The following is a 24,661-nucleotide window of genomic DNA, read 5'->3' on the forward strand; positions in this document are numbered from 1 at the left end:
ATACCATAATGGCTAAGCCAATGAAAAGTCTTGAATTGCATTATCCAATGATCCAGTTTTTAATAATTAGAGAGATATCTATAACTTTTGAGGTCATCAGCCTCGAATTCCTCACTTGTGGCAAGCGAAAGAAGTTTAAAATATGATAAAGATCAACGGTTCAAAGCACATTTAAGCGTAATTTTTCTCTCTGGGATGATGATGACTAAACATCATAACAAATCAAGTGAATTTAATTAATAGTTTTCAGTAAAACAATTGATATAGCCTGCAGGGTGCAGTTATTTAGAGACGTGATTAATGTGTTTGGTGTCGAAGCGAGATTAGTTTTCGCTTTCGTGTTCACCGGGTGCGTTTTTGATCACGGAGAACAGCCTCTATTCTTTATCGCAAAAGGAGTACTACTATCTTGCTATGACGTGTCTGAAAGTTTGACAACGGTAAGATGACTTTATTTCAGTTACACCTAAGGATAACCAAAACTACAACTCCTTTCAAGCGAGGTTAAATTAGTTTAAATTAAACCAAAAAACTTTCCGTCCTAAGATGGATGCGACATTCGCTTTAAAAGATTTGACGACTGTTTGGAGAAGAAAGACTAGCCAGCTCAGCAACAACGTGAAGTTTCACCACTCTTTCTTGTCCCATTCTTGAAATATCGTTTTGTGAAAATGTAAGTGATGCTATTTTGATACGCTTCACGATTTTATGACAAGATTTACTGAGTGTATCAACTTATCGGATGAACTCGAATGACTATGGAAAATAATTCTGATAAAGGCTTGAATATACTGGGAAAAGTATATTTTCTTTGCCGATAATAATCAAAGTCCTGTCCCCGTTCCGATTTCAAATTTTGCAACTATTATGATCCACCTCAATTGTAATCCTTGAGTGATCAAAAGCGAGTTTGTTTCAAGTCTCATCAAGTGAACGAAGCGAACTACAGCAAAGAATATTTCAACGATACGTGACTTGTTCGGGCTCTTAGTGCAGGTTCCCTCGCAACAGTATTCAGATTTTTCATTCGCGCTTACATCAAGCTAATCGAATCTGCGGTTGTCGTGTCAGTTTTGCGCTTTGTTACTATTCCTGTATGCAGACTACGAGTAGAACGTCCATATTCTCCTTGCGTCTGTTTTCTTTCTTACTTATTCTCTTTCCGATTGCCTAACGCACGTATCTTTTGTTTCAGTGTTTCTATTTGTGTATGTTGGGAGAAACCACTGGCATCGATTTCATGTGAATCACATTTGGAGGTAACTATCAGTTAATGATAATGAAAATAATAACTATTATTTTACATATATAGCGCATTACGATGTGCTGTACAACAGTCTATCGGGATGGTATAATAGCTACTGATACATAAGGAACTTTAATATAATGTGGAACAGGGAGGGAGGGGGGGGTTGGGTCAGCTCCATCTTACCCTCCTTCTCACTTTTTACGCTAAGTAAGGCTATTACACCCACGTTAACGAAGAATTTTCCAGACTTTTGTTAAGCGAGAGAACTTTGAAAAATAATTAAGATTAACGTGTCAAGCACATCCTAGTGTTGTTTTGCTGCGGACAGATAATGACCAAGAATCAAACCAAAGTGAATTCAATAGTAGTCAGTAAAACAATTGATATAAAACCTGCAGGGTGCAGCTATTTAGGGATGTAAATAATTTGTTTTGCCTCAAGGCCAAAGAAGCTTTCGCTTTCGAGATCATAGAGTGTTTTGTTGACTAGTTTTTGTTGACTGAAAGGAGCCTATATTCTTTATAGCCAATGATAAATCACCACCTCACGAAAAGTTTCCAAAACTTGACAGCAATAAGTACCTTAATTTCACTTAAATGAAAGTTATGAGAGGCAGATAAAACTCTTTTCAAAGGAAAAATACTTCCTAGAGTTCCTATATAGGAGGAGAAGGAGCCTCATGAGACCGTAACAAGATGAAATTTGACCGTGATTTCTTCCATCTTCCTTAGCACAAATTCCCATAAATCAGTAAAAATGTTGTTGATGTTATTTTGATATGCTTTGTAATTTCCTAATCTTATATTCTGAGTTTATCAACTCAACAAAAGAACTCCTATGTTTGGTTGGACACCAAATATCAATACTTCAAAGCAGGTTGCTTGTTACTTCAAATGGATTTCTTAGCTCAAGTTAGAGAAAGTCTTTACCAGCTTTATTTTCAGTTTACTTCTTCCTTTAATTCAAGTTGACTTTTCTTCAACGATCAAATTTTGTTTGGGCGAGTGCAACGAAACGTAATCAGGAAAAGTGAACTTTTTCCACTTAATTGACCTAACCGAAAAAGCCTGTCTTCATTACCTCAGCAAAACAAAAGCAGTTCAAATGGCCCGTTGATATGACGTCATGATCATTTGATCAACGCTTTACAAGTATTGTGCGGCCTTCCATATAAAATCTCTCGAAGTGTCTTTGAAATTTCTTTATCGTCTTCTGGATATATAAGCCTCCTCTGAAGTCAGCCGCGAATTGTCGACACTTAAGTAGAGCGATAGGAGTTAGAAAGATAAGTTTTCTTAATGGGTCAAAGCACATCAAAAGTGTCATTTTGCAGCGCCAGATTATGGACGAAAAACCGCAACAAAGGGGTTTTCAGTCCAAACATTTGCATAGTACCTGCAGGGTGCCGGCTGCTATTTTGAGACGTGATTAATGTGGATTGCGACGAAACTAGATTAGCTTTCGCTTACGAGTTCCTGAAGTGTTTTGTTGACTTCAGAAAGGAGCCTATATTATTTATGGCAGATGAAGTATTACCACCTCACTAAAATGTTTCTATAACTTTGACAACGTTAAGTAAACTTTAATTTACTTACCTAAACGTGAAGTGTAGCAGATACAACTTGTTTCAAACGAACAAGGCAGAAAACTTAATCCTTGACTCATCACCGGTTACACAAGCCGAGAAAAGAAAGTAAATAAATTTGCGAATTCTCGCAACAGAAACCTCAAGGAACAGAAAACTACAGGAACATAGTCGTGGTAGCACTAGATGCAAAAGGCTTACAATAACTGCTTTCGCTAGTTGGAATCCAGAGTGTCGAACGGCGTAGGAATTTTCTAATGTCCGTTAAATAAACGGGTCAAAGCACTTCAAGTCTATTATTTTGCAGTGGGGACCGAGGGACCGAAAATCATAACAAACTATACACAAAATTTAAGTAAAAAAAAAAAAAGAAAAAAGTAGCAAAAAATATTACAACGATAAGTGAATCGTGCGGGCTCTCGGTGCGGGTCCCCTCGCATTTCATCCGCGCCTATAACAAGCTAATCGTGTCAGTTTTGCGTGTTGTTATTATCCATGTATCCAGACTACGAGAAGAACTTTCATGTTTTCCTCGCGTCCGTTGTCTTTTCTGCTTTTTCTTTCCAGTCCCTCTTTTCAATTGCCTTTGGCACGCATTCTGTTTTTTTCAGTGTTTCTCTCAGCGTACTTTTGACAAACCACTGTAAATCGCATTTGGAGGTAACTATCACTTAATAATAATGATGATAATAACTTTATCATTTTACTTATATAGCGCTTTACGGTGCGTCTAATGAATACCGATACTCTTTCGGACTGCCCATGGCATAGAAGAAAATATTACTTGAAGATATTGTAATTAAATGTGAAACAGGGAAGGAAGGGAGAGGAATGGGGTTGAATCACTATCACTAGTCGTTCAGACTATTGTAATGGACTTTTGTATGGCCTTCCTAAGTCGCAAATAGCCAAATTGTAACCTGTGCAGAATGCTGCGGCTAGATTTGTACTGAGTTTAAGTAAGTATTTGCATATTTCTCCTGCGCTTTGTCAACTTCACTGGTTACCAGTACAACATCGTGTTCATTTTAAGATCATAATTTTAACATTTAAAGCTATTAATGGATGAGCGCCTAGGTATATCATTGAACTAATTAACATGAAGCCTAGGTCTGTATACAATCTTAGATCAAATCAAAGTTTATTACTTAACCCTCCTAAGGGGAAAATGCTTGCCACGTTGGGGGAAAGATCATTTTCTGCTGCTGCCCCGTACTTTTGGAATGCTCTGCCAGCTGAATTACGTGATATTCACTCATTTTCCATTTTTAAATGTAAGCTGAAAACTTAATTATTTCGTGCAGCTTGCTCAAAGTACCCTGTCTTACAATTATTTTTATTAGTATTACTAATTAAGTTTCTTATTAAGATCCTTATTCCTAGTTAAGATCCTTATTATGGATATTCCATAATAAGGATACATTGTTAATATAATTGTACATGTAATTAGTTTTATAAATTTGAATTTACTGTAGTATTCTAAGTTCTTAAGGGATGTTGATCATTGAATGAAAATAGCGCTCTAGAAGTTATTAAGTTATTATATTATTATGAATAAGCTCCATCTTTTCCTCCTATCTTAATTCTTTACACTAAGTAAGGGTATCGCACTCACGTTAGAAAAGAATCTTCCAGACTTTTGTAGAACGAAAAAAGTTTGAAAAATGATTAAGATTAACGGATCACGGTACATCCTAGTGTTATTTTGATGCTGTAGAGTGCATTTGCTATGAAAAGATGGGACGATTACTTGGAGAGAAGGAGCTTCATGAGACCGTAAGAAGATAAAATTTGTTAGTGATTTCATCCATCTTCCTTAGCACAAATTCCCATAGATAAATGAAAATGGTATCTTTGTTATTTGATACGCTTTGCAATTTCCTTATCTGATATTCTGAGTGTATCAACTCAATGAATGAGCACACGATAGAAAACTGCTACAAATTTATGAAAGTTGAAGAATTTATGGCGGAAGATACAGCTCTATTCCATAGTTATGGACTTCCTGCGGCGCATTAGCGTCACTTCAAGAGTTGTCGCAGCGCACTAACGGCAATGTTTTTACTGAATTTTTTTCTTTTTTGACTCGCACTCGCTTAAAATAATTGAGAAGAATATGCGACCTTTCTATAACATCAAGAAATGGTTAGATATTCTAGTCTTCTCGGATAGGGACGAATAAATGGAGGTCCCGTCTCCTACAGGGTTAGGGGTAGGAGACGTTAATTTCCCACGCACGAGATTACTGTGTGATGGATGTCCTCCCTGGGGTGGGATGGGCGGGTTAGGATTGATTGTAAAGCGCTGTTGATCTGTCATTGTAAATAGCGCTCTATAAATGATAAATTGTAATTGTAATTGTAAAACAAGATAAAAAAAAGATAAAAAAAAACAAAACAAAACAAAACAAAAGCAAACAAACAAAAGCAAAACACACACACACACACACACACACACACACACGCACACACACAGAAAAAAAAGAAAAACCCCGACCAATATATCTAGCCATCCTGTCAGAACAAGCTTGATAAATAGCGTATATGAACTGTTCGAAAGTGTGCTTTATTTCCAAAATGATTTATCATTGTTCATTAAACTGTTACATTTGTTATTTTATTATTGCAAATATCAACATCACTATTATCAAAGAAATTATGTTTGACATTATATTGCATCATATTTCTGAGCTCTGTGAAAATTCCATGAGAAGTCTCAATTACCGTCGTTCTGAATTGTTTTAATGAGCTGGTTGCAAGTAGTATCTGTATTAAACTTTAACCCAAGCTGAACTTGTTTATTCGGAATCTACATCAGGTGGCTTTAGAAGACTGTGGCGAAAAAGTAATATACTTAATCAAAAGGTATTTATAAATCGATAAATCTCTATGCTTTAATTTTGTCAGTTTGATACGAGCCGTAATTTCTTAAATATACATTCAGTATTTTTTTATTGGCTCCACACGACATTTGTGAAAACAACATTTTAAAAAGACGAGATTTTTCTCTCCAATTTAATTACTTCCTGGAAATGGTTTCATCTATCCATAGAAATCCTTTAAATAGTCCGTAAGATCTAACAATTTCTTTCTCCCCCTTATTTATCGGGTGGGAATGCTTATCTTGACTTCACGACACTCAGCAGGTAATTGTAATTTTTGCTCTCCTCCACCAACTCCCCCCCTCCCCCCCAAAAAAAAATATGATAAATAAATTAAATAACCTTTTGACTCTCCACATAGATTGTCATGAATCCTCAGGCTGTTGTACTGCTCATGCTGGTAGCTGTTTCCTTCACATCTGCAAGTATGTTACTGTAATATTAGGTTATGTTTAGCTGTCACTGCTACCCTAATAAGTAAACAGAATATTTGTATATGAAAATTTAGCCTGCTAGAGAAAATTAAAAACAAATATTCCAACCCTATTCTGAACAGACTTTTCTGGATCCGAAAAAGATCTTGGAGGACTCAACTTGTTACTTAAAAAGACCTAAAAACAACTCATTGTAATGTCTATTAAATTTTGACAAAAATGATTCACTCACTACTTGTGACGATAGGTCGAAATCAAATAACCATGTAATGCATAGTTTCTTAGGTTCCAGATCAGATTTAAGGGCCTCAAACCACTAATAGATCTACTTCCCCTGAAATTGATGAAAACGATAAAAATGAAATCAAATGATTATGACATTTAAGGAGCGAGTACATGTCAACTGATATAAAAGATGTGAGTTTATTTTGTATTTAGACGTATGCAAATAGTTTTTGGGTGATCTTCACCGATTGTTCTTTGGATTGTCAAGGAATTTTGACTATATAGATCTCAACACTCCATTTTTTGGATATAGCATGCAATATAAAAAGTTCGTCTAAGACCCGAACTGACCTTCCAATTTCTTTTTTCTTCAAATTGTTTGATGAATATCAGTGAGTGCTCTTGAAATTAATTATCAGCAGTAAAAGCACGTCAAATTAGATTCAGCAACTCGAGAGAAATACTTTCAGGTTTCTCCTGAAGCAGAGTTGAATTGGACAAAGGATGGAAAGTTATTTGGTAACGCAAACATACTCACCATTACTGATCGAGCGAGTTATGGAGTCGCTGGTCGCTACGCATTCATTGTAATACGGCATTTGTTCAAATACTGAGAGGGGAGGAAAGCAGCTTTTAGGATCAAATGTCACAGACTAATCTTATTTTATTTCTACTCTTTTAGTTATTCTCTTTGTTTTTCTGTTTTTCTTGTTTTATTATTTTTCACCTACTTTGAATTGTGTTTTTCAACTCTATGCCAAGTTCCTCCTGAAATCAATCCTCAGCTCAAGAATCAGTTGATTGGATATAACTCATCGCTTCAGTTCAATTGCTTTCTAAGAGGTTTCCCTACACCTGAGGTAAACTGGACTAAGGATGGGGTGAGTCTCGGTAACAACAACACTCTCACGATTCGCCAAGCGAGGCTGGAGGACTCTGGCCAATACACATGCAGCGTCAAAAATAGCGAAGGGAGCGAGAGCTCGACTTTCTGGATTGAAGTGGCGGGAGGTATGGTTCTCACTATAAAAAGGAAAGAGCTGGCGTCCATTATCAATTAATTTTCTGTTAGATAAGGAACAAAGAAAGTAGTTTCTTAGGTTCCAGATCAGATTTAAGGGCCTCAAACCACTAATAGATCTACTTCCCCTGAAATTGATGAAAACGATAAAAATGAAATCAAATGACTATGACATTTAAGGAGCGAGTACATATCAACTGATATAAAAGATGTGAGTTTTCTTTTGCATTTAGACGTATGCAAATAGTTTTTGGGTGATCTTCACCGATTGTTCTTTGGAGTGTCAAGGAATTTTGACTATATAGATCTCAACACTCCATTTTTTGGATATAGCATTCAATATAAAAAGTTCGTTTAAGACCTAAATTGACCTTCCAATCTCTCTCCTCATCAAATTGTTTGATGAATATCAGTGAGTGACGAGTCATGATTTCATGTTCATTATTAGATTTAGTAACAGCGTGCTCGTTATAGTTTGTCAAAGCGGCTACCGGTGCATCATTATCTAGTGAGTATTTATAATTGAGGCTGGAAGGCAATTTCTCTAAAAGAAAATTCACCGTATTTAAACTTGCTAAATCAGAGACCAAAATTACAAAGAGATATATGAAAACAATCCTGAAAACATTATGAACTTGTACCTTTGTTACAACAGATCGAACAATTTGAGTACACAAAAATTACAGATTTGATGTAATGTTCTCACGGAATTGGGACCTTTTGCAATTTCTTCACCATCTTTGCCAAGCTAGAATTGGATACTGTGAACTGAAGAAAACTGGTAATCTTGGGAAATGCTGGCATGGCTTGTTGGCATTACACCTATTTCACCTACTAACCAATAAGAAAAGGACGAAGAAATGAATGAATAGATAATCAAATCGTTATTGCCCCGTAGTATTGCTAAGATAGGAAAATATTTTTTAGTAAAATGAAAAAAAAAAAAATTTTTTAATGTCACATTGGGCTGGGATATACCTTCCTTTACCAAAAGTGAAGAAAACTGATTACGGAATAACTTGGATTGAAAATAGCTTTGAGATTTACGTAGTTCATGCTTTTATTTCGAAACAAAGTGTGAAGGGACGGGGGTGGAGTGTTAAATAGAATGGACAATGCGACCCTCTGTTTAACCTGGTGATCTTTTTACTTTAAGTCTCTCCTCAGATCATTGCGCCTCCAACAGACCAATCTGTTACCGAAGGATACCTTGGCAACTTTAAGTGCGTAGCCTCAGGTGTTCCAACACCAACATTTGTCTGGGATTTTAATAATGGTGACCTGCCATCTGGTATCCATCAGACTGATCAAGAAGGAGAGTCACTGCTGGAATTGCTACGTGTCACAAAAGAGATGGAGGGGACTTACAATTGTACAGCAAAAAACAAACAGAATATAGCTAGTTCCTCTGCAGTACTGCGTGTTTATGGTAAGTTTATTAAAAAAATGATAAATAATGTTCTTAATTAGCATGAAGAAGAATATAAAGGTGAAAAAATTAGAGATGAACGTGAAGATGAAAATAAAGATAGAGATGACAGTGGTGGTGAGAAAAGAGGGAAATAGGCGCTCAAGGGTTGAGCATTTAAACTGCTTCCAGACTACATATAACTTCAATTATGAAATCATGTGTACAGACAAATAGACTAAAAGATGGAATAGGAACAATTATTATTGAAGTTTCATTATCATAGAAGTTAGAATCTTCTTAAATCTGAGTAAGCTGAAGAGTCAATAGGGACGATATCAATCCTAAGTAACAATATTCTTGAGCCTATTACATTACTTAGGGATAAGATTTGTAACAAATTATTTGATTTCAGACTCCAAAAGAATCCGCTATTTGAGTCAACTGAGTAGATCTGAAAAGACTTTTAAAGCGAGGAAAAACTATAAGTAATGGCGCCATCATCGGTTGATGAATACGAAATACTTTAAAATATGACGTTCGTCAGAGGACTAACGCTCGAAACGTCAGCTTTTGTAATCGTTACGGTGGCCAATTTACAATTTAAACTTTGTTGATATATCCAAATTATTTCGTTACCCCCACCGACGCAGCCCCAGACAGTTTCTTTCAAAACTATCTGCCTTTATTTACTTTAAAACATGCTTGGTACATCTTAGCTGGGATATTTTAACGAAGATATTTCTGCTACGGAGAGATCTGGGAAGTTCAGAGTAGAGCAGAAGAAACTAAAAAGGAAAGCGAAACTCAAAAGCTATTTTTGCATGTGATACAAAACTTATCAATCTTGGAAATGAGCAAGGTAAAGGAAACACAACAATCTGCTTCAACTCCTGAACGAAATATGCTGTGAAATGGCGATGAAATGTTCGAAATAACTCCTTTGGATATTTACCTCTCTTGCATCTATTCACAGAGTAAAATTTGCAGAACATGTTAATTCGTAATGAGACTAGGTCAATTGAAATGTTCTGAAAACATTATTTAAAAGGCAACATCTGGATCGGTTCGTTTCCATACTATCGTTATTTGTTAGTTTGTTAGTTTATTTTGTGTAGATACTGCAGCTGTAACTTCCAAGTGACATAGGGCTTTTTTAATCAATTTTCTCTCTCCTAATGTAGGAAAAGCCTCTGCTCAAGTTGTTCCAGTGACAAATCAAACACTCACAGCGGGAGAAGTCCTCACATTGAACTGCAAAGTCAACAGGGAAACCGTCAACATAACATGGAAAAAAGATGGAGAATCATTCAAAGAACGAGCAGTTATATTTACCCGATTAAGTGAGAGAAGGAGTGAACTTGTTATTACTGATGTTGTGGAAGAGGACAGTGGTGAATATTCTTGTGAAGCAAGAAACAAGCTCGGAACTGTGGCTCACTCTTCTGTTATATTGGATGTAAAAGGTAAGCTGGTGTACCTGTAAGACCATTGCTTTAAACTTATCATCGAGGTTAGAATCTCCTTAAATCTGAGTAAGCTGAAGTGTCAACAGGGACGACATCAATCCTAAGTAAAAATATTCTTGAGCCTATTACATTACTTGGGGATAAGATTTGTAACAAATTATTTGATTTCAGACTCCAAAAGAATCCGCTATTTGAGTCAACTCAGTAAATCTGAAAAGACTTTTAATGCGAGGAAAAACTATAAGTAATTGCGCCATCATCTGTTGATGAATACGAAATAATTCTGAATATGCTTGGTACATCTTATCTGGAGTATTTTAACGAAGATATTACTGCTAAAGAGAGATCTGGGAAGATCAGAGTAGAGCAGAAGAATCTGAAAAGGAAAGCGAAACTCAAAAGCTATTCTTGCATGTGATAGAAATCTTATTAATCTTGAAAATGAGCAAGGTAATGGAAACACAAAAACCTGCTTCAATTCCTGAACGAAATATGCTGTGAAATGGCGATGAAATGTTCGAAATAACTCCTTTGGATATTTGACTCTCTTGCATCTATCCACAGAGTAAATTTGCAGAACTTGTTAATTCGTAATGAGACTAGGTCAATTGAAATGTTCTGAAGACATTATTTAAAAGGCCACATCTGGATCGGTTCGTTTCCATACTATCGTTATTTGTTTGTTTGTTAATTTATGTTGTGTAGATACTGCAGCTGTAATTTCGAAGTGACATAGGGCTTTTAATCAATTTTCTCTTTCCTAATGTAGGAAAAGCCTCTGCTCAAGTTGTTCCAGAGACACATCAGTCACTCAGAGCGGGAGAAGTCCTCACATTGACTTGCAAAGTCAACAGGGAAACCGTCAACATAACATGGAAAAAATATGGAGAATCAATTAAAGAACGAGCAGTTATAGATACCCGATTAAATGAGAGAAAGAGTAAACTTGTTATTACTGAGCTTGTGGAAGAGGACAGTGGTGAATATTCTTGTGAAGCACGTAACAGTCTTGGGACTGTGGCTCACTCTTCTGTGATATTGGATGTAATAGGTAAGCTGGTGTACCTGTAAGACCATTGCTGTAAACTAGAACCTTGAATTTTTATGTTCCTCAGCTTTTCCATTGTTGTTTTTTCATCTTCTTGAAACTAAGATCATTAATTTAAAACAAAGTTAGATACAGGAGCTGCACCGCGTACGTGGAGATAAGTAGGTGATTTCTTAAGATAACGTGCATAGTGTCACGAGTTCACGTTCAAGTTACATTCTCATGACCGTTTCCTTTTCTGCCGTAAGATTGATGTTACTCTTTAGTGAGTATCATTGCCGATCATATTTCATCACCTCAACACACTCATCTCGACACCCCATCTTTTTTAACATGGCATTCAGTATAAAAATTCGTTTGAGATTTTAATTGACCTCCCATTTCACTCCTCATCAAAATGCTCGATGAATATCAGTGACTGACGAGTCATGATTTTATGTACATTATCAAAATTAGTAACGATGCACGCGTTATGGTTTTTCAAAGCAACTATCGGCGCGTCTTTATCAAGTAAGTATCTATTATTGAAGTTGGAAAGCGATCTTTTTTAAAAAAACTTCTTGAAAACATTTCATCGAATTTAAATTTGCTAATTCAGCGACCAAAAATTGGGAAGAGATATATGGAAACAATCCAGACGTCATTATGAACTTATACCCCTGTTAGAATTTGGATGTATAGAATGACAGATCTGAAATGGACGTAGCAAGTTATTTTAAGCCTATTCCATACCTCTTAAGAATAGTGCAGGAATAATAAAAACATTAATAATAATCGAATCTTTTACCCAGGATAACCCTTCAGTACAAAGTACTGTTATCAGCAGGGTTCTGCTGGCTAAGAATTAAAGCTATAAATAAGAATTATTCAGATATGTAAAATAAAACTGACTAAAATACATATGAAGGCAAAAATGCATTAAGTTAAAAATCGTTAAAAATATTAAGCAATAAATTTTCAAGTAATAAACGTCTAAGGATTTCCTACATAGAACTCTAGAATTAATGTTTCTTAAAATTAGAGGTAATGAATTAAAATCGAGTCACCTAAAAAATAAAAGGTACGGCGCGCAAATACCGCAAATACCTCGACTCATAGCTCATAATTACTCTAATAAGGCCTCCGATTAGCATTGCAAACAACCAGCGGTTTAGCAAAATAAAGGTAATTTTTCCTATGAAAACCTAGTACTCATCACATCCTAAATGATGATGTTCTGACCTAGATATGACAAATACTTCATGTGGTCTCTTTTAGCATTTCCATGCGTGTACTCATGTTACGGGAAGTAAAACTTAGAAAAAAGATAGGCTTACTTATTGTGTGGTGTATTTGTTCGTTTGTTTGTTTGTTAGTTAGTTTATTTGTTTGTTTGCTTTGGAAATTTTATTTAGGGTTAAGCGGAAAGGGTTAACGTGGTCAATGTTGAATCTGATGCTCCTTTTATTTCAAGTTTCTCCCCAGATCACTAAGCCTCCGATAAGCCAGTCTGTTACTGAAGGGCATCCAGTGAACTTCAGTTGCCGAGCCTCAGGTGTGCCAACACCAACCCTAGTCTGGGTTTTTAATAATGATAACCTCAAACAAACCGATCACGATGGAGAATCGTTGCTAGAATTGCCAAGTGTCACAAAAGAGATGAAAGGCACTTACAAGTGTGAAGCGAAAAACAAAGCAGATACTACTAGTTCCTCTGCAACACTGCGTGTTTATGGTAAGTTTAATGATAATGATAATGATGACTATGACTTTGACGATAACGATAACGAAAACAAAGACGACGACAATGGAGAAGGGGACGGATATGAAGATAAAGCCGTAGTGATTTGTGATGCGAGAACAAACGAAGAAAGAATTAAAAGTGACGGCGCCATCATGCCGGGTTAACTGATACGATTTAATGTAATTGCTGCGGTGATTCTAGAGACGTACGCGATTTTTTGAGAAATCGAGCGGGTAAATTTTTGGAACAATCCGATCCTTGGCTGGGAAACATCGCGTTTACAGATTTGTAATAGGTCTGGAATGATGTCACCTGTCTGCTGATTATATAACTTTCAACAAGACTGGCAGATATTCAGGCGCAAACGACTTTTGGTGAGCACAAGCATATTAAATCGCCAGCTTTTAAAAATACGGGTTGACGTGTGATATTAACCCTGACAAGTGAAAAGGCGAGTGCTATATTCCCTGGGAAGGAGGGAGCAAAAAATGAAGACCAATGAAAACCAACTAGTATACGCTTAGCCGCTGATATTGCAGATTTATAACTTTTTTAGCTACTGCGTGTAAATATTTCCAGAAAAATGGGCATTCTACGTGATGTGTTGTTGAATAATCCCCGAGACGAAGCCTTCCGCGCGTAATTTTCAAAAACTCGATGATAGGCAGCTGAAAAAGCAAGACGAAAATCCAATTATCTATGCGACGTACAATTGAGAATATCAACTACGAGCCGGGGGATGAATAGGTCGGGATAGACAACCAATCTCTGGAGTCCTTTTGATACGATCACCAAGAGATTAAATTAAAACTTCAAAGTATTGAAACCGTAGGAAATTTTTTTATATTCTTAGTTGTAATTTTGGGCGCTTGCGACAGTAACCAGTCATTTATAAGTATGGAGCCTCACCTTATTTTTCTGAGGCCTTTTTCAAACCTTTTTAGCCCAAGCAACATGATGCAAATGTTCCTTTTATGAGGTCAAATTTACCTTGTTTTCTTTTTATTGATCCAATTGTGTTTTACTTTGGAGAGTTGTAAATGTGAGCTGGATTTTTTTCAATCAATTACCCCTTATTTGCAACGTAGGAAAAGCCTCTGCTCAAGTTGCTCCAGATCCATATCCAACACTCACAGCAGGAGATGTCCTGACATTGACATGCCCGGTCAACGAAGACACAATAAATGTAACTTGGAAAAAAGATGGAGACTCACCATCAGAAAGAGCAAAGATTTCTACATCATTGGATAAGAAAGAGAGTAAACTTACCATTAATGAGGTTTTGGAAGAAGATGGGGGAAACTATTCGTGTGAAGGACGTAACCAGCTTGGGTTTGTGGCCTACTCCTTTGTAAAAATAACTGTCAGAGGTGAGCACATAAAACTTCAATAATGAAGTAACAAGGTCATTGTTATAGAAGAAAACTTCCACTCCTTACTTTCTTCTCATGGTTTACTATTGGTTTTTGTTTTCTGAAAAAAAATATTTCTTCAATTTAAAAATAGATGACAAACAGTGGCAGAACTTTATACATGTAGATATCTACATACTACATTTTTTCCCCATGGAGGATCACACGAAAATAAGCTCGGATTTCTCCATAGATCTGTAAAGGAAATTTAAGTTATTTCGCTTTTAAAAGAGAAGTCAATCAAAGGCTAAAATAACGCACAGTAGGGATGCGCACAGCCATTCCGGACGGTAACATGACTATTATTACTGTAACAGTTACTATCGATGAGGTTTATCTAATGGCTACATATTTAACTGACACAATTAGCTGAGCAAGTGTCACGAGCCATGCAAGGTTTCAATTCTTTGTGGTATTACATTGGTGGATCAGTGGCAGCAGTAATTGTTGTTTCGCTGATTGCCTGTTTCTTTTACAAGCGTCGAAGGACAGGTGAGGCCCAGTTGCCCTGTTTTATTTTAGCTAGCTTTGTTTAAAGTAAGAAAAGCTAAAAATTGGTCAAATTGATTATTTTTGTCTACCTCACCCCACACTTTAACTGTTTCCTCGAGCTTACCCTTACACATAGAAAAAACAATAAAACGTACCAACGGAAATTGGACTTTTTTCATTATTAATATTGTAATATTAATAATGATAATTATTATTATTATTATTATTATTATTATTATTATTATTATTAATGTCGGTATTTTGAGAACAATTGAAAATGTTAGCTAATATTCGGTGCAAATTCAAATCATGCTGCCATTGCATAGCAATTTTATAAGATACTTGATTAACTAAAGTAAAACAAATTTCTCCCTCTTTGTCTCCTTCCTTAAATTCTCCAATTGGAATTGCAGCTATGGCTCTGTAAGTCAACTGTTTTACCTTTTAATCATCAAATTTCTACACGTGGAGTTCTCGCTATGTGCTTTAATATTTCCCATGCTATCTCTATAGTCAGTAACATAAATTTACTATTGTTTTAGCTTTTTTGTGAAGTATTGTTCACTTTCAGCCAAAAAAGGTTAAATTCTCTCATTACCCTTCTCATGACTCACGACCTTGAATGATGACTGTAACAGAGATAATATCACTACTTTTACCATGGTCAATATGCCTAATTATTATATGGCTGTGTCTGACAAGGACTGGGAACTACAGAATTCACGAATTTGATTGGCTGAAATCAATATTGAAAGCCGGCATCTAGACCGGTCTATAAGAAAATGGTAGTAAGATTATAAAAAATTGGCATATAAGACACAGCCATATAATAAAAATCTTATTAACCGAGCTAGGTCGGTCTGTATGGGAGAATCTTGATCTCGGTCGCTGGTACAGACCTCACTGCGCTCGGTCTGTACTGGTGAAGGTCAAGGTTCTCCCATACAGACCTCCCGCTCGGTTAATACGAACTAATTAGCATTCATCAATTGTTATTTAGAATCAGCTTAATTTGTTAGTTTGTTAATTCTTTTCTTTCATGTCTCACAAGTCTCTTTGAATTCCATTTGTTTGTACCATTAAATTCAATGTCTTTTTTCCTTTAATTTGACATTCAAGTATAATTTTCTGGTTTAGAAAGCAACTAAAAATTTTTCAAACGACAAACATATGAAATACATATATATGAACTGCGGTTATAAAACGTATATGTGCACGAGCTCAATTGATAGAGCGCTGCACTAGTATCGCAGAGGTCAGTGGTTCGAATCCCGTACAGGCCTGAATTTTTTTCAGGTCTGATTTTCACTATTGCTTAAATAGTGCTTTACTGCGAAGGATCGTGCACATATACGTAAAAATGTTTCCATGATTGATTTGAACAAACAACGTGGTTATTTTTTTTAACTTTATCCGATTTGCAGTGTACTTACATAATCATAGTTACAAACGTGTTTTGTGATAAAATAGGTCCCTGGTTTGGCAAAACTTTGTGTTCTCACTCTCTGTATGGGTGCATAAATCGATATAAGTCAGGGAAATCAATCAGATTATACTAGCAAATTAATATAAACTTTTTTGCGTCTGATCTCTTTTTACTTTATCGCTTTTCTTTGTAAATATGTAATGCTTCAAGTTTTCAGTCCTGATCAAGAGCAGGCAATTCAGATGGAGCCATTGAATGTAGAGGTAGATAAATGGGAGATTGAGGTGAGCCGTGTCCTGCTTCAAGAAGTCATTGGGCGAGGGGCGTTCGGAGCCGTGTGGAGGGCTCTGCTGAGCTCACCAAATGGAAGACCCAGAAACCGAACAGTCGCCGCTAAATGCTTCACGCGTAAGATTCCCTTGATTTGATATGTTAATACATATATAGATTCCAGGGGTGGATTAAAAAAAGTTTATTCTCAAATCAATACACACCCTTCCTCACTCTTCTACGCCCATAGATAAACACGGAACAAACGTGAGAAGAGGCAAACAAATTAATTGAATAGAATCAGCCAGTTCTCCCGGATCTTCCCTTGAGCTCTAAATCCGCCACTGGATCCAATGGAGCTTACTTTTCTCATAAACTATGTTTTATCAAAGTGCAAGTACTTCCGATATAAAGTGTCTCATTCCCATTTTTCCAGTGGTTGACTTCTCGGGTTGACGGGGCATTGCAACAGACTGATTGGATGGTGGTTTCCGATAGTATTTGTGATATTGTGGATGGTCAACGCACGGCCGTCGCCCTGGGTTCTCATACGGGACATCTAAGAACGGTACCACAATGCCATCGATTTCAAACCTCTTTGTATCGTTCACCTTTTCTCCATTTCGGTCATAATGTTGGGTTAATCACTGTAAATATTTAGTGTGAGTTTTCTCGAAGCCTTCGCAAAGAATTTTGGTTTAAAAGTTCCAATTTTTTCCCGGTTACCAATGCAACATTTGTTCAAATTGATATTTATCATTTTCAACGATTATTCTCAGCATTTTTCACCACTATATAAATTGCATCAACTCATTACATTATATATTATATTTATTATCGAATAACCTTTATTTTTAACATTGTATATATATATATATATATATATATAGATAGATATAATGCTTTTTTATTAATTCTTTGTCAATCATATTTGTCATGAGCCTCTGGCTCGGGAGATCTGGGCAACCACTCCCCGTGTAATAGACTTTAAATAAATACTTACTATATAAATACGGAACAAAAGCCACAACAAAAATAATTTACATAAGGATGCTAAACAAAGAAAACCAAGAATCCATTTTTAAGATTTGAACCTAAGCTGGTTCCGATCTTATATCGATTCAGCAGTGTCTGGGGAGAACTCGTCGGCGAGTTGAGTAACGTACTGGTTTCAAATAATTTCATCTCAATGGTAAAAGGAAGATGTCAGGTTTGAAACCCAAATAGACTATTTCTCAGTCTCAAGCTTGAAACAAATGCATTTATCAGAATGATTATCTATTCATCAACATACTCTGTTGTTGTAGCCACTGCTGGAGAGGAAGGAAGGAAATGTTTGATGAGAGAAATTGAGCTGGGAAAACTTATCGGTGAAAACAATCAGCCAAACATTGTAAAGTTCATGGGCTGCGTTACAACTCAAAGTAAGTACTAAGTGTAAAGCATTTTTCTATGTAGAAGTTATTAAAAATACTACACTACCTCTTTATGTGAGCTCCATAACCAGAATGGCCTGTTGATCGGACGAATTTGTGGTTTCTTTTTTTTGTTGTTTTGCTTTTTATGTTTCTTTGTGTGTGTGTGTGTGTGTGTGTGTGTGTGTGTGTGTGTGTGTGTGTGTGTGTGTGTTTGTGTGTGTGTGTGTGTGTGTGTGTGTGTGTGTGTGTGTGTGTGTGCGCGCGCGCGGTAGCGAGATTGTTCCTCTTTGAGAACATTTATCGATAGCCCGATCACGAAGATCTTGAAAGCACGACCAGAGTATCTTATGTCACTAATCTTGGTAACTGGGCTATCTTGCTTTCTCCTTTAAAAAACTTAGGCCTAAGTCTCATGAAGGAAAATCCTCAAGATGATTCCTCTTCCGAAGTTTTTAGTAGATATTGTGGTCATGAGCCTTCACTTTTTTTTCTTTAACGCCACTTCAAGTTCACCCAATTCTCATCATGGAATACATGCCATGCGGCGACCTACTTGGTTATCTGCGAAAATGCCGAGGAGTGAGGGATCGGTATTATCTTGGTGACGGAAGGGCTCAAGATTTGACCAACTACGATCTTGTCATGTTTGCCAAACAAATCGCTGCCGGTATGGTGTTCCTTGGATCGAGAGGGGTAAGTGAAGTCCTTCATTGTTGTCATAAATCAATTCTAACTCCGAAAAATCTCTCAGATCTTTAAACTGTTTTACATTGGCTCGGATGCTGACCAACATTTTAGGTACATTTCACTTATATAAAATCTGAGACCTTCTTTGGGCCGTGGTACTATTATTACAGTGAGAAGATCACTTCGGATGTCAAACTTATAGGACCGGTTATTTAAACAAAGTTCAGTAGTTGTTTACAAAACTGTGATCTAAACTATCTTCATGTTAGCTGAACCTTTTGTGTGAGCCTTTTATTTTTATGATCCAAGCCGAGAAAGCCGAAAACATGCAGTCGAGGGACATTTATTCAAATAATAGAGAAAACCCGACGCCCATTGCTCGGGTAAAAGCGTGGTTGGGTTGGACCTCGTTTGAATAACTAAACGTTATTGATGAATGTGTGAACTTGTACAAAAGGTATATTTACTTCCATGAGGAAAAAGATATGAGAGTAATTTTCATAATAGTTTGGTAAGATGGTGGGATACGCGCCAACCATATTAGATATTGGTCTGTTGTGGGACACTCCGCTGCGTTAACAGGAACAGGAAAAAAAAGCAAGAAAGAACTTTTTTGCCAAAATTAAAGAAAAAAGCGATAAAAGGGAACGCCCCTCGACATTTGTAACAAGAAACGAAGGTAATGAAAAGAGCAAATTGTTTTTCTGAGCAGTCTTCTGTTGGTTTACCATTTCTAAATTTTATTTTACAGTCACAATCATTATTACTGTGATTATCGTAATTATCATCATCATCATCACTACTGTTTGCCATTTTTCCTGAGAAAGTAAACGACTTAGTCCTGACAGCCTTGAAGAACTATAATGGCCTGCCTAGTTGCCCTTTTCTCTTCGCACATAGTCAGACGTTGAACTCGCCGTTTTGTCATTAAATCAAATAGTTTAGAAGGTTTCACGTCATGGATCTTTGTCTCCTGGTAGATCATCCATCGTGACCTTGCGGCCCGAAACATTCTCCTCGATAACAACTATGTTTGCAAAGTGACAGACTTTGGCATGGCATATCAAAGCTTTAAATATGGCCATGGAAATGCCAAAAAGGTGAGAAATGCTTTTTGTTGTTGTTGTTGTTGTTGCTTTATTGTGGAGCTTTCCAGAAACAAGCTGTAAACCCCAGCATTTTCTCAGCATGAAATTAACTTAGCTCGACCACCAACATGGCTTTCATAGTTTACACTGACCTAAAAAAAAGGGAAAAAGACAGTAAAACGCTAAGCATCGGGGTACATAAATTTCACTGAAGTTGTTTGTAAAAAGTTTTGCGAAAGGAAGTATGTTTTCTATTTTCTAATAGGGCTGCTTGAAAGCTATTTTTAAAGAATGGCAAATTTATTTTTGTCTTACATTTTTACGTAATTATATTACGTGGCTTCATATTTTGTAAAATGACTTTGCCGAAGAAGGGAGATAATTTTTAAAGCAAAATGTAGATCTGGAAAAGCAGACATCTTTTCTCGCCAAATGCTACAAATAGCTTCAGTCGTTACTATCGCAACTACTCGGTGGCCCGCTTCAGTCCTCTTATGTTCTCTTGATTTGAGTTTCTTCTTTTCCTCCTTTGTCTCCGACTCATTCTGTTAGAGGCTGTATGCACTGATCCGAAAGAAGTTTCCTTTGGATACTTTCCTTATTCTGCACTAATCCATAATTTTCATGTGAGCAAAACCTCCTGTATGTGCCTTTCCTATTGCCATCTTAATTGAGTCTTTCTCTTAATTTAATCATGCACTTATTTTTTCCAAGATGTTCAATTCTAATGCATCTCGCCGTTCAAGGATCCAAAATATTTACTTCCTTTGCTTTTCTCATTTTCGTTAGCCATTCTTCTCGTACTTGTTTCATCTTCGCGTTAAAAAAATTGACGACTTTATTTTCTCAAACTGAATAAAGTGCATGAAGGACCAACTATTCTTTGGTGTTCAACATTTCACAGTGTTTCTGTTTACACTACCACTAATTTTTCTTTGCAAAACAACAGATACCCAGAGATAATTGATATTGAAGAAAATAATAAAAATAAGATGTAAAGCAAAAATAACAAAAAACAAACAAAAAACAAAGCAAGACAAATAAAATTATGATAATGATAGTTTAAACAGAAGTTTTAATGTTTGTTTCCGCAGGGATGTTTGCCAATCAAATGGACCGCACCAGAAATTCTGCTGGGAAATCTCGCTGGACATTCCACTTTGAGTGATGTGTATGTATTGTGTATATTCTTCCCTCGCCTCAACAAAATGATCACCCAATTTGATTTTTTTTTTTTTGTTATTACTTCACATCCAAAATTCGCTTGGCATTGACTGTGGAATATTTTTGATATATTCATCAGGTGGTCCTATGGAATCGTTCTGTATGAGATAGTTACCCTTGGTAAGGTTCAATAAGAATATTATTTTATAATAAAGATTTGTTTTTACTTTTTTTTTTCAGGCCTCTTAATCCTGAAATGGGCCTTAAACAAGATAATATAGATGGTTTACATCCTCTTGCCTTAAGTTAATTGACTAATGTCCAAGTCTTGTAATACTGATCAAGTAGTCTAACTTCTTTTGTAAAAATGAACCCTGATAATGAGTTCGGGTGGAGTTGTATAACCTCCAGGCAAAACGTGAGACAATTTTTGTTTTTAGGACTATCCCGTGTTCAGTACAGATCATATGCTTTTTACACCTGAAAACCAAGTCTCAGTAACGCTGTTTTCATCTTAATATGTAGCAAACTGTTTATCGATAGTTAATCTCATGAAATGAAATGAAACAAGAAGTAGAAGGCTTCCATAATGTTCACTTGTTAGAGACTACCACAAAAACCGAACCAAAAGGAAGAAACTTTAAACTACACGGACTCAGAAATATTTATTTTTGAGCATTATCAAGCTATGTAAATGTACATGCAGGATTAAGGAAAATTTAGATTTGGGCATCATCAAGCTATGTAAATGAAGATTTCTTGTTTGTTTAAAATAATGTCAAAAAGGAACAGGACTTCTAAGCCGCAGCAATTTCGTGGAACATGTTTATACGCACTCTTATCATTTCACCTGATAGGTGTTTACAATTGTAACCAATTGTTAAAATTATAGCTCTCTGACTACAATTTCAACAACTTTATCAGTGATGTATTCAGTAATATCACATGCACACGTGCTTACGCCTTGACAGGAGGAATTCCATACGATAGATGGTCAGAAGGCAGGGTGGTTGCAGAGGTCACAAAAGGATATCAGATGCCAAAGCCTGATCATGTTGATAAAAAACTGTGAGTTGCACCTCTCTGGTGCGATATCGACGTGTTCCAATGTATAGCCTAAAATTCAACACATCACAATTAACAGTTCTACTTGTAGAATTCTTTGCAATGTACAAATTATAAAAGCTGCCTTCTTTTAAAACTGTGAACTAAGAGCATAAGGTATTCAGCTGTGCTAATGCATGTCTACGTACTTCGACGAGGTCAGAGCGAGTGAAATAGTCCAGATATGTTTGATGATCCAAAACGAACCTAAACCATTATTTTCGTTGAAAGGGTTCCTGTAGAAGAAACATCTTGCAATTCTTCGCATAGTCCAAAAAACGTAGTTGACAATTGAGTATCACTGCTTAATTTCAGGCATGATGTGATGAAACGGTGCTGGAATTTTAACCCTGACTTCCGTCCTCCATTTGAAAATCTGCGACAAAGAATGGACAAATACATTCGTGAAGAGGTTTGTTTTAAAAAATTTAAAACTTCCCAACATTTTATGAATTTTGAAGCCTCTAAGATTTCTCAGTACTTTGACACCATTTAGTTTCGGGAGCAATGCTTGATGTGATTGGTTTTGTACCCGAAAGTGCTGTAAACGGCTCAACTAAAACCATTTAGATCCCTGGTCAGCGGTCTTTTCATGCTCGTCACGCCATCTACGCGCATTTCACCATTTTCAGTTTATAAATCTCTCTTAAAACCACAGAGATTCTCATTCCACCTTTGAAGTAACTGCACTTTTGAGCTTAACATCATAGTACATAGTGCTGTGTTGCAAGTATACAACCCTTATTTCTTGCTTTCCACCCCAGACATATGAGGAACTACTTAATCTGGGAGCTTATGACAAGAAAAAATACTCCAGGGTTGAAGATCTTGGAGATGAAGATGCAGGACCGAGTGAGGAAGTTGCAAAGAAGGCCGCTGCAAAAAGATTGGGAAAATGGTCCAGTTCCCGCCGTTAGGGCACCTTCTCTCACTTCACGGTGCTAAACTATGGGTGATAACAGCGATGATTTGAAGGTCTTTCCATATCAGAGAAACAAATGAGGTCTTTGTTTTAGATAATAACTCATCAAGTTAATTGTTTAAAGATACAAATAGTTACTGAATCAATTCAGTTGAATTCAGAGTAGGAGAATTTGGGTAGATATTTCTTAAATTTTCTTAATTGATTAAAACAGGAGAGAAAGAGATAAAATAGTAACTTCCCAACAATTAAAAAGCAAAACAAACTTGAGAAACGGCCCGTCCATACTCCTTAAATTTGCGAATGGTTGTAGTGAAAACGTTCCGCCGTAAATTGTTTTGTCGCAAATCTAGTAAGGAATCCTTCAAAGGATATTTGAAATTTGGTAATTTTTTTTGTAGTTTGGTAATGTATTAGTTGTGTGGTATTAATCACCATTGAAGTATCCCGTATGCTGATATTATTGATTCCATAGATGTTCTTTAGTTCAAATGCAGTTTGCTCTCGTATTGCTTTGTTTAACTTTCGATCCATCGGCATTTGAAAACAATTGATTGCATTGTTATTGAAATGTATTGCTTTGCTTTAAGTGTTAAATGCTTTTGTCGTAAACGGAGAGAACCGTCTTAATAGAGTGAGTAAATTTAGGTTAATTTTCTTAAGTGGTTTCGGTTCGTACGAGAAAAAGAAGGAAACCCTATTGAACAGTATTCGTTTTGGTAGACAGACACTACTTTCTGTGCTAGAACGGAATTCTTATTTGAAAACTAAATGGAGTTAGATCATGTAGATTTATTGGCGTTATTTCAGTACTATACAAAAATCACACAAAAAATTGTATTAAGTGTTATTTCACACACTCTATTTAATATCTGCAATTAAAAGGTTAGAAGCATATGTTATGGCTTTTTATTGATCGCAATCAAAATTCCTTTAAATTGATACATTGCCGTATCCTTGCTTAGCTTTCCTAGGGATGACGTTGTCCATAAAGAAGAATTGTCAAAAAATCAATGGTGTTTTTCTCTTCAGCGGTAATTATATTCCATCCAAGGGGAATCAATCAATCAGACACCTATACCAACTTCTATTGTTGAGCTCGTAAGAGAAAGTTTTAAAGCGTGTCCACCTGACAACCATGCAGACGAGTCTGCACGACCCCGCACCGATTTCGCTCAAATTTTGCTCACTTGTTGCCCGCAATGAACCTACAATCGAGACCAAACGGCTTATCCAGATACTAATTTTCAAAACAGCTAAACAAGTTTTAAGTTTTTGGTAAAAAATGCAGAGAAATCTGTGCAAAAATGCCGTGAATTCATGATGTGGGCATCAGCATCCAAAATCTCAAGCCAACAAAAATATTTCGCTATAGTTAATATTAGAAACCTAAATCTTTATGTGCGAACATAAAAAAAAATATATATGATTGTCCTGTTTTTATATTTGTGAGCTATCGATATCAAGCTTAACGATTTTCACCATTTTGCGAAATAACAGAGAATACTCCAAAAATAGCGGGAATAAGCGACAAACGGCCATGTTTTGATTTATTTCAATGCTTTTTCCAACTCGAACAAGTGATGATCTTAGCGATTACAGAAATATAAGTGTGTGATGTTTCCCTTTTTTGAT

At 36.2% G+C, this 24,661-nt stretch overlaps 2 protein-coding genes across 7 annotated transcripts in view; one reads left to right on the plus strand and one right to left on the minus strand.

Moving 5' to 3' along the window:
* LOC148731466 (uncharacterized) overlaps window positions 1-24,661 on the minus strand; it is a 424,262-nt gene that overhangs the window by 254,927 nt on the left and 144,674 nt on the right. The window lies entirely within an intron of this gene.
* On the plus strand, window positions 298-23,923 carry LOC148731481 (fibroblast growth factor receptor homolog 1-like). Of its 6 annotated transcripts, XM_088761095.1 has the most exons (21): window positions 302-440; window positions 1,196-1,259; window positions 5,652-5,698; window positions 6,077-6,140; window positions 7,137-7,385; window positions 8,552-8,824; window positions 9,988-10,269; window positions 11,042-11,323; window positions 12,774-13,034; window positions 14,132-14,413; window positions 14,825-14,947; window positions 15,361-15,370; window positions 16,591-16,781; window positions 17,951-18,067; window positions 18,570-18,754; window positions 19,729-19,848; window positions 20,931-21,007; window positions 21,140-21,180; window positions 21,972-22,068; window positions 22,420-22,516; window positions 22,869-23,923. In XM_088761095.1, the coding sequence occupies exons 4-21, from the start codon at window positions 6,083-6,085 to the stop codon at window positions 23,019-23,021; spliced, it is 2,898 nt and encodes a 965-aa protein (XP_088617221.1). In that variant the 5' UTR covers window positions 302-440; window positions 1,196-1,259; window positions 5,652-5,698; window positions 6,077-6,082; the 3' UTR covers window positions 23,022-23,923. The 6 variants fall into 6 exon arrangements, 5 of the variants coding, with proteins under 5 accessions (XP_088617221.1, XP_088617224.1, XP_088617225.1 ...); XM_088761098.1 differs by lacking the exon at window positions 15,361-15,370 and having other exon boundaries at window positions 16,584-16,781; XM_088761099.1 differs by lacking the exon at window positions 9,988-10,269.

This window comes from Stylophora pistillata, chromosome 5 (genome assembly GCF_964205215.1).
Source record: "Stylophora pistillata chromosome 5, jaStyPist1.2, whole genome shotgun sequence".
Classification (NCBI taxonomy): Eukaryota; Metazoa; Cnidaria; class Anthozoa; order Scleractinia; family Pocilloporidae; genus Stylophora; species Stylophora pistillata.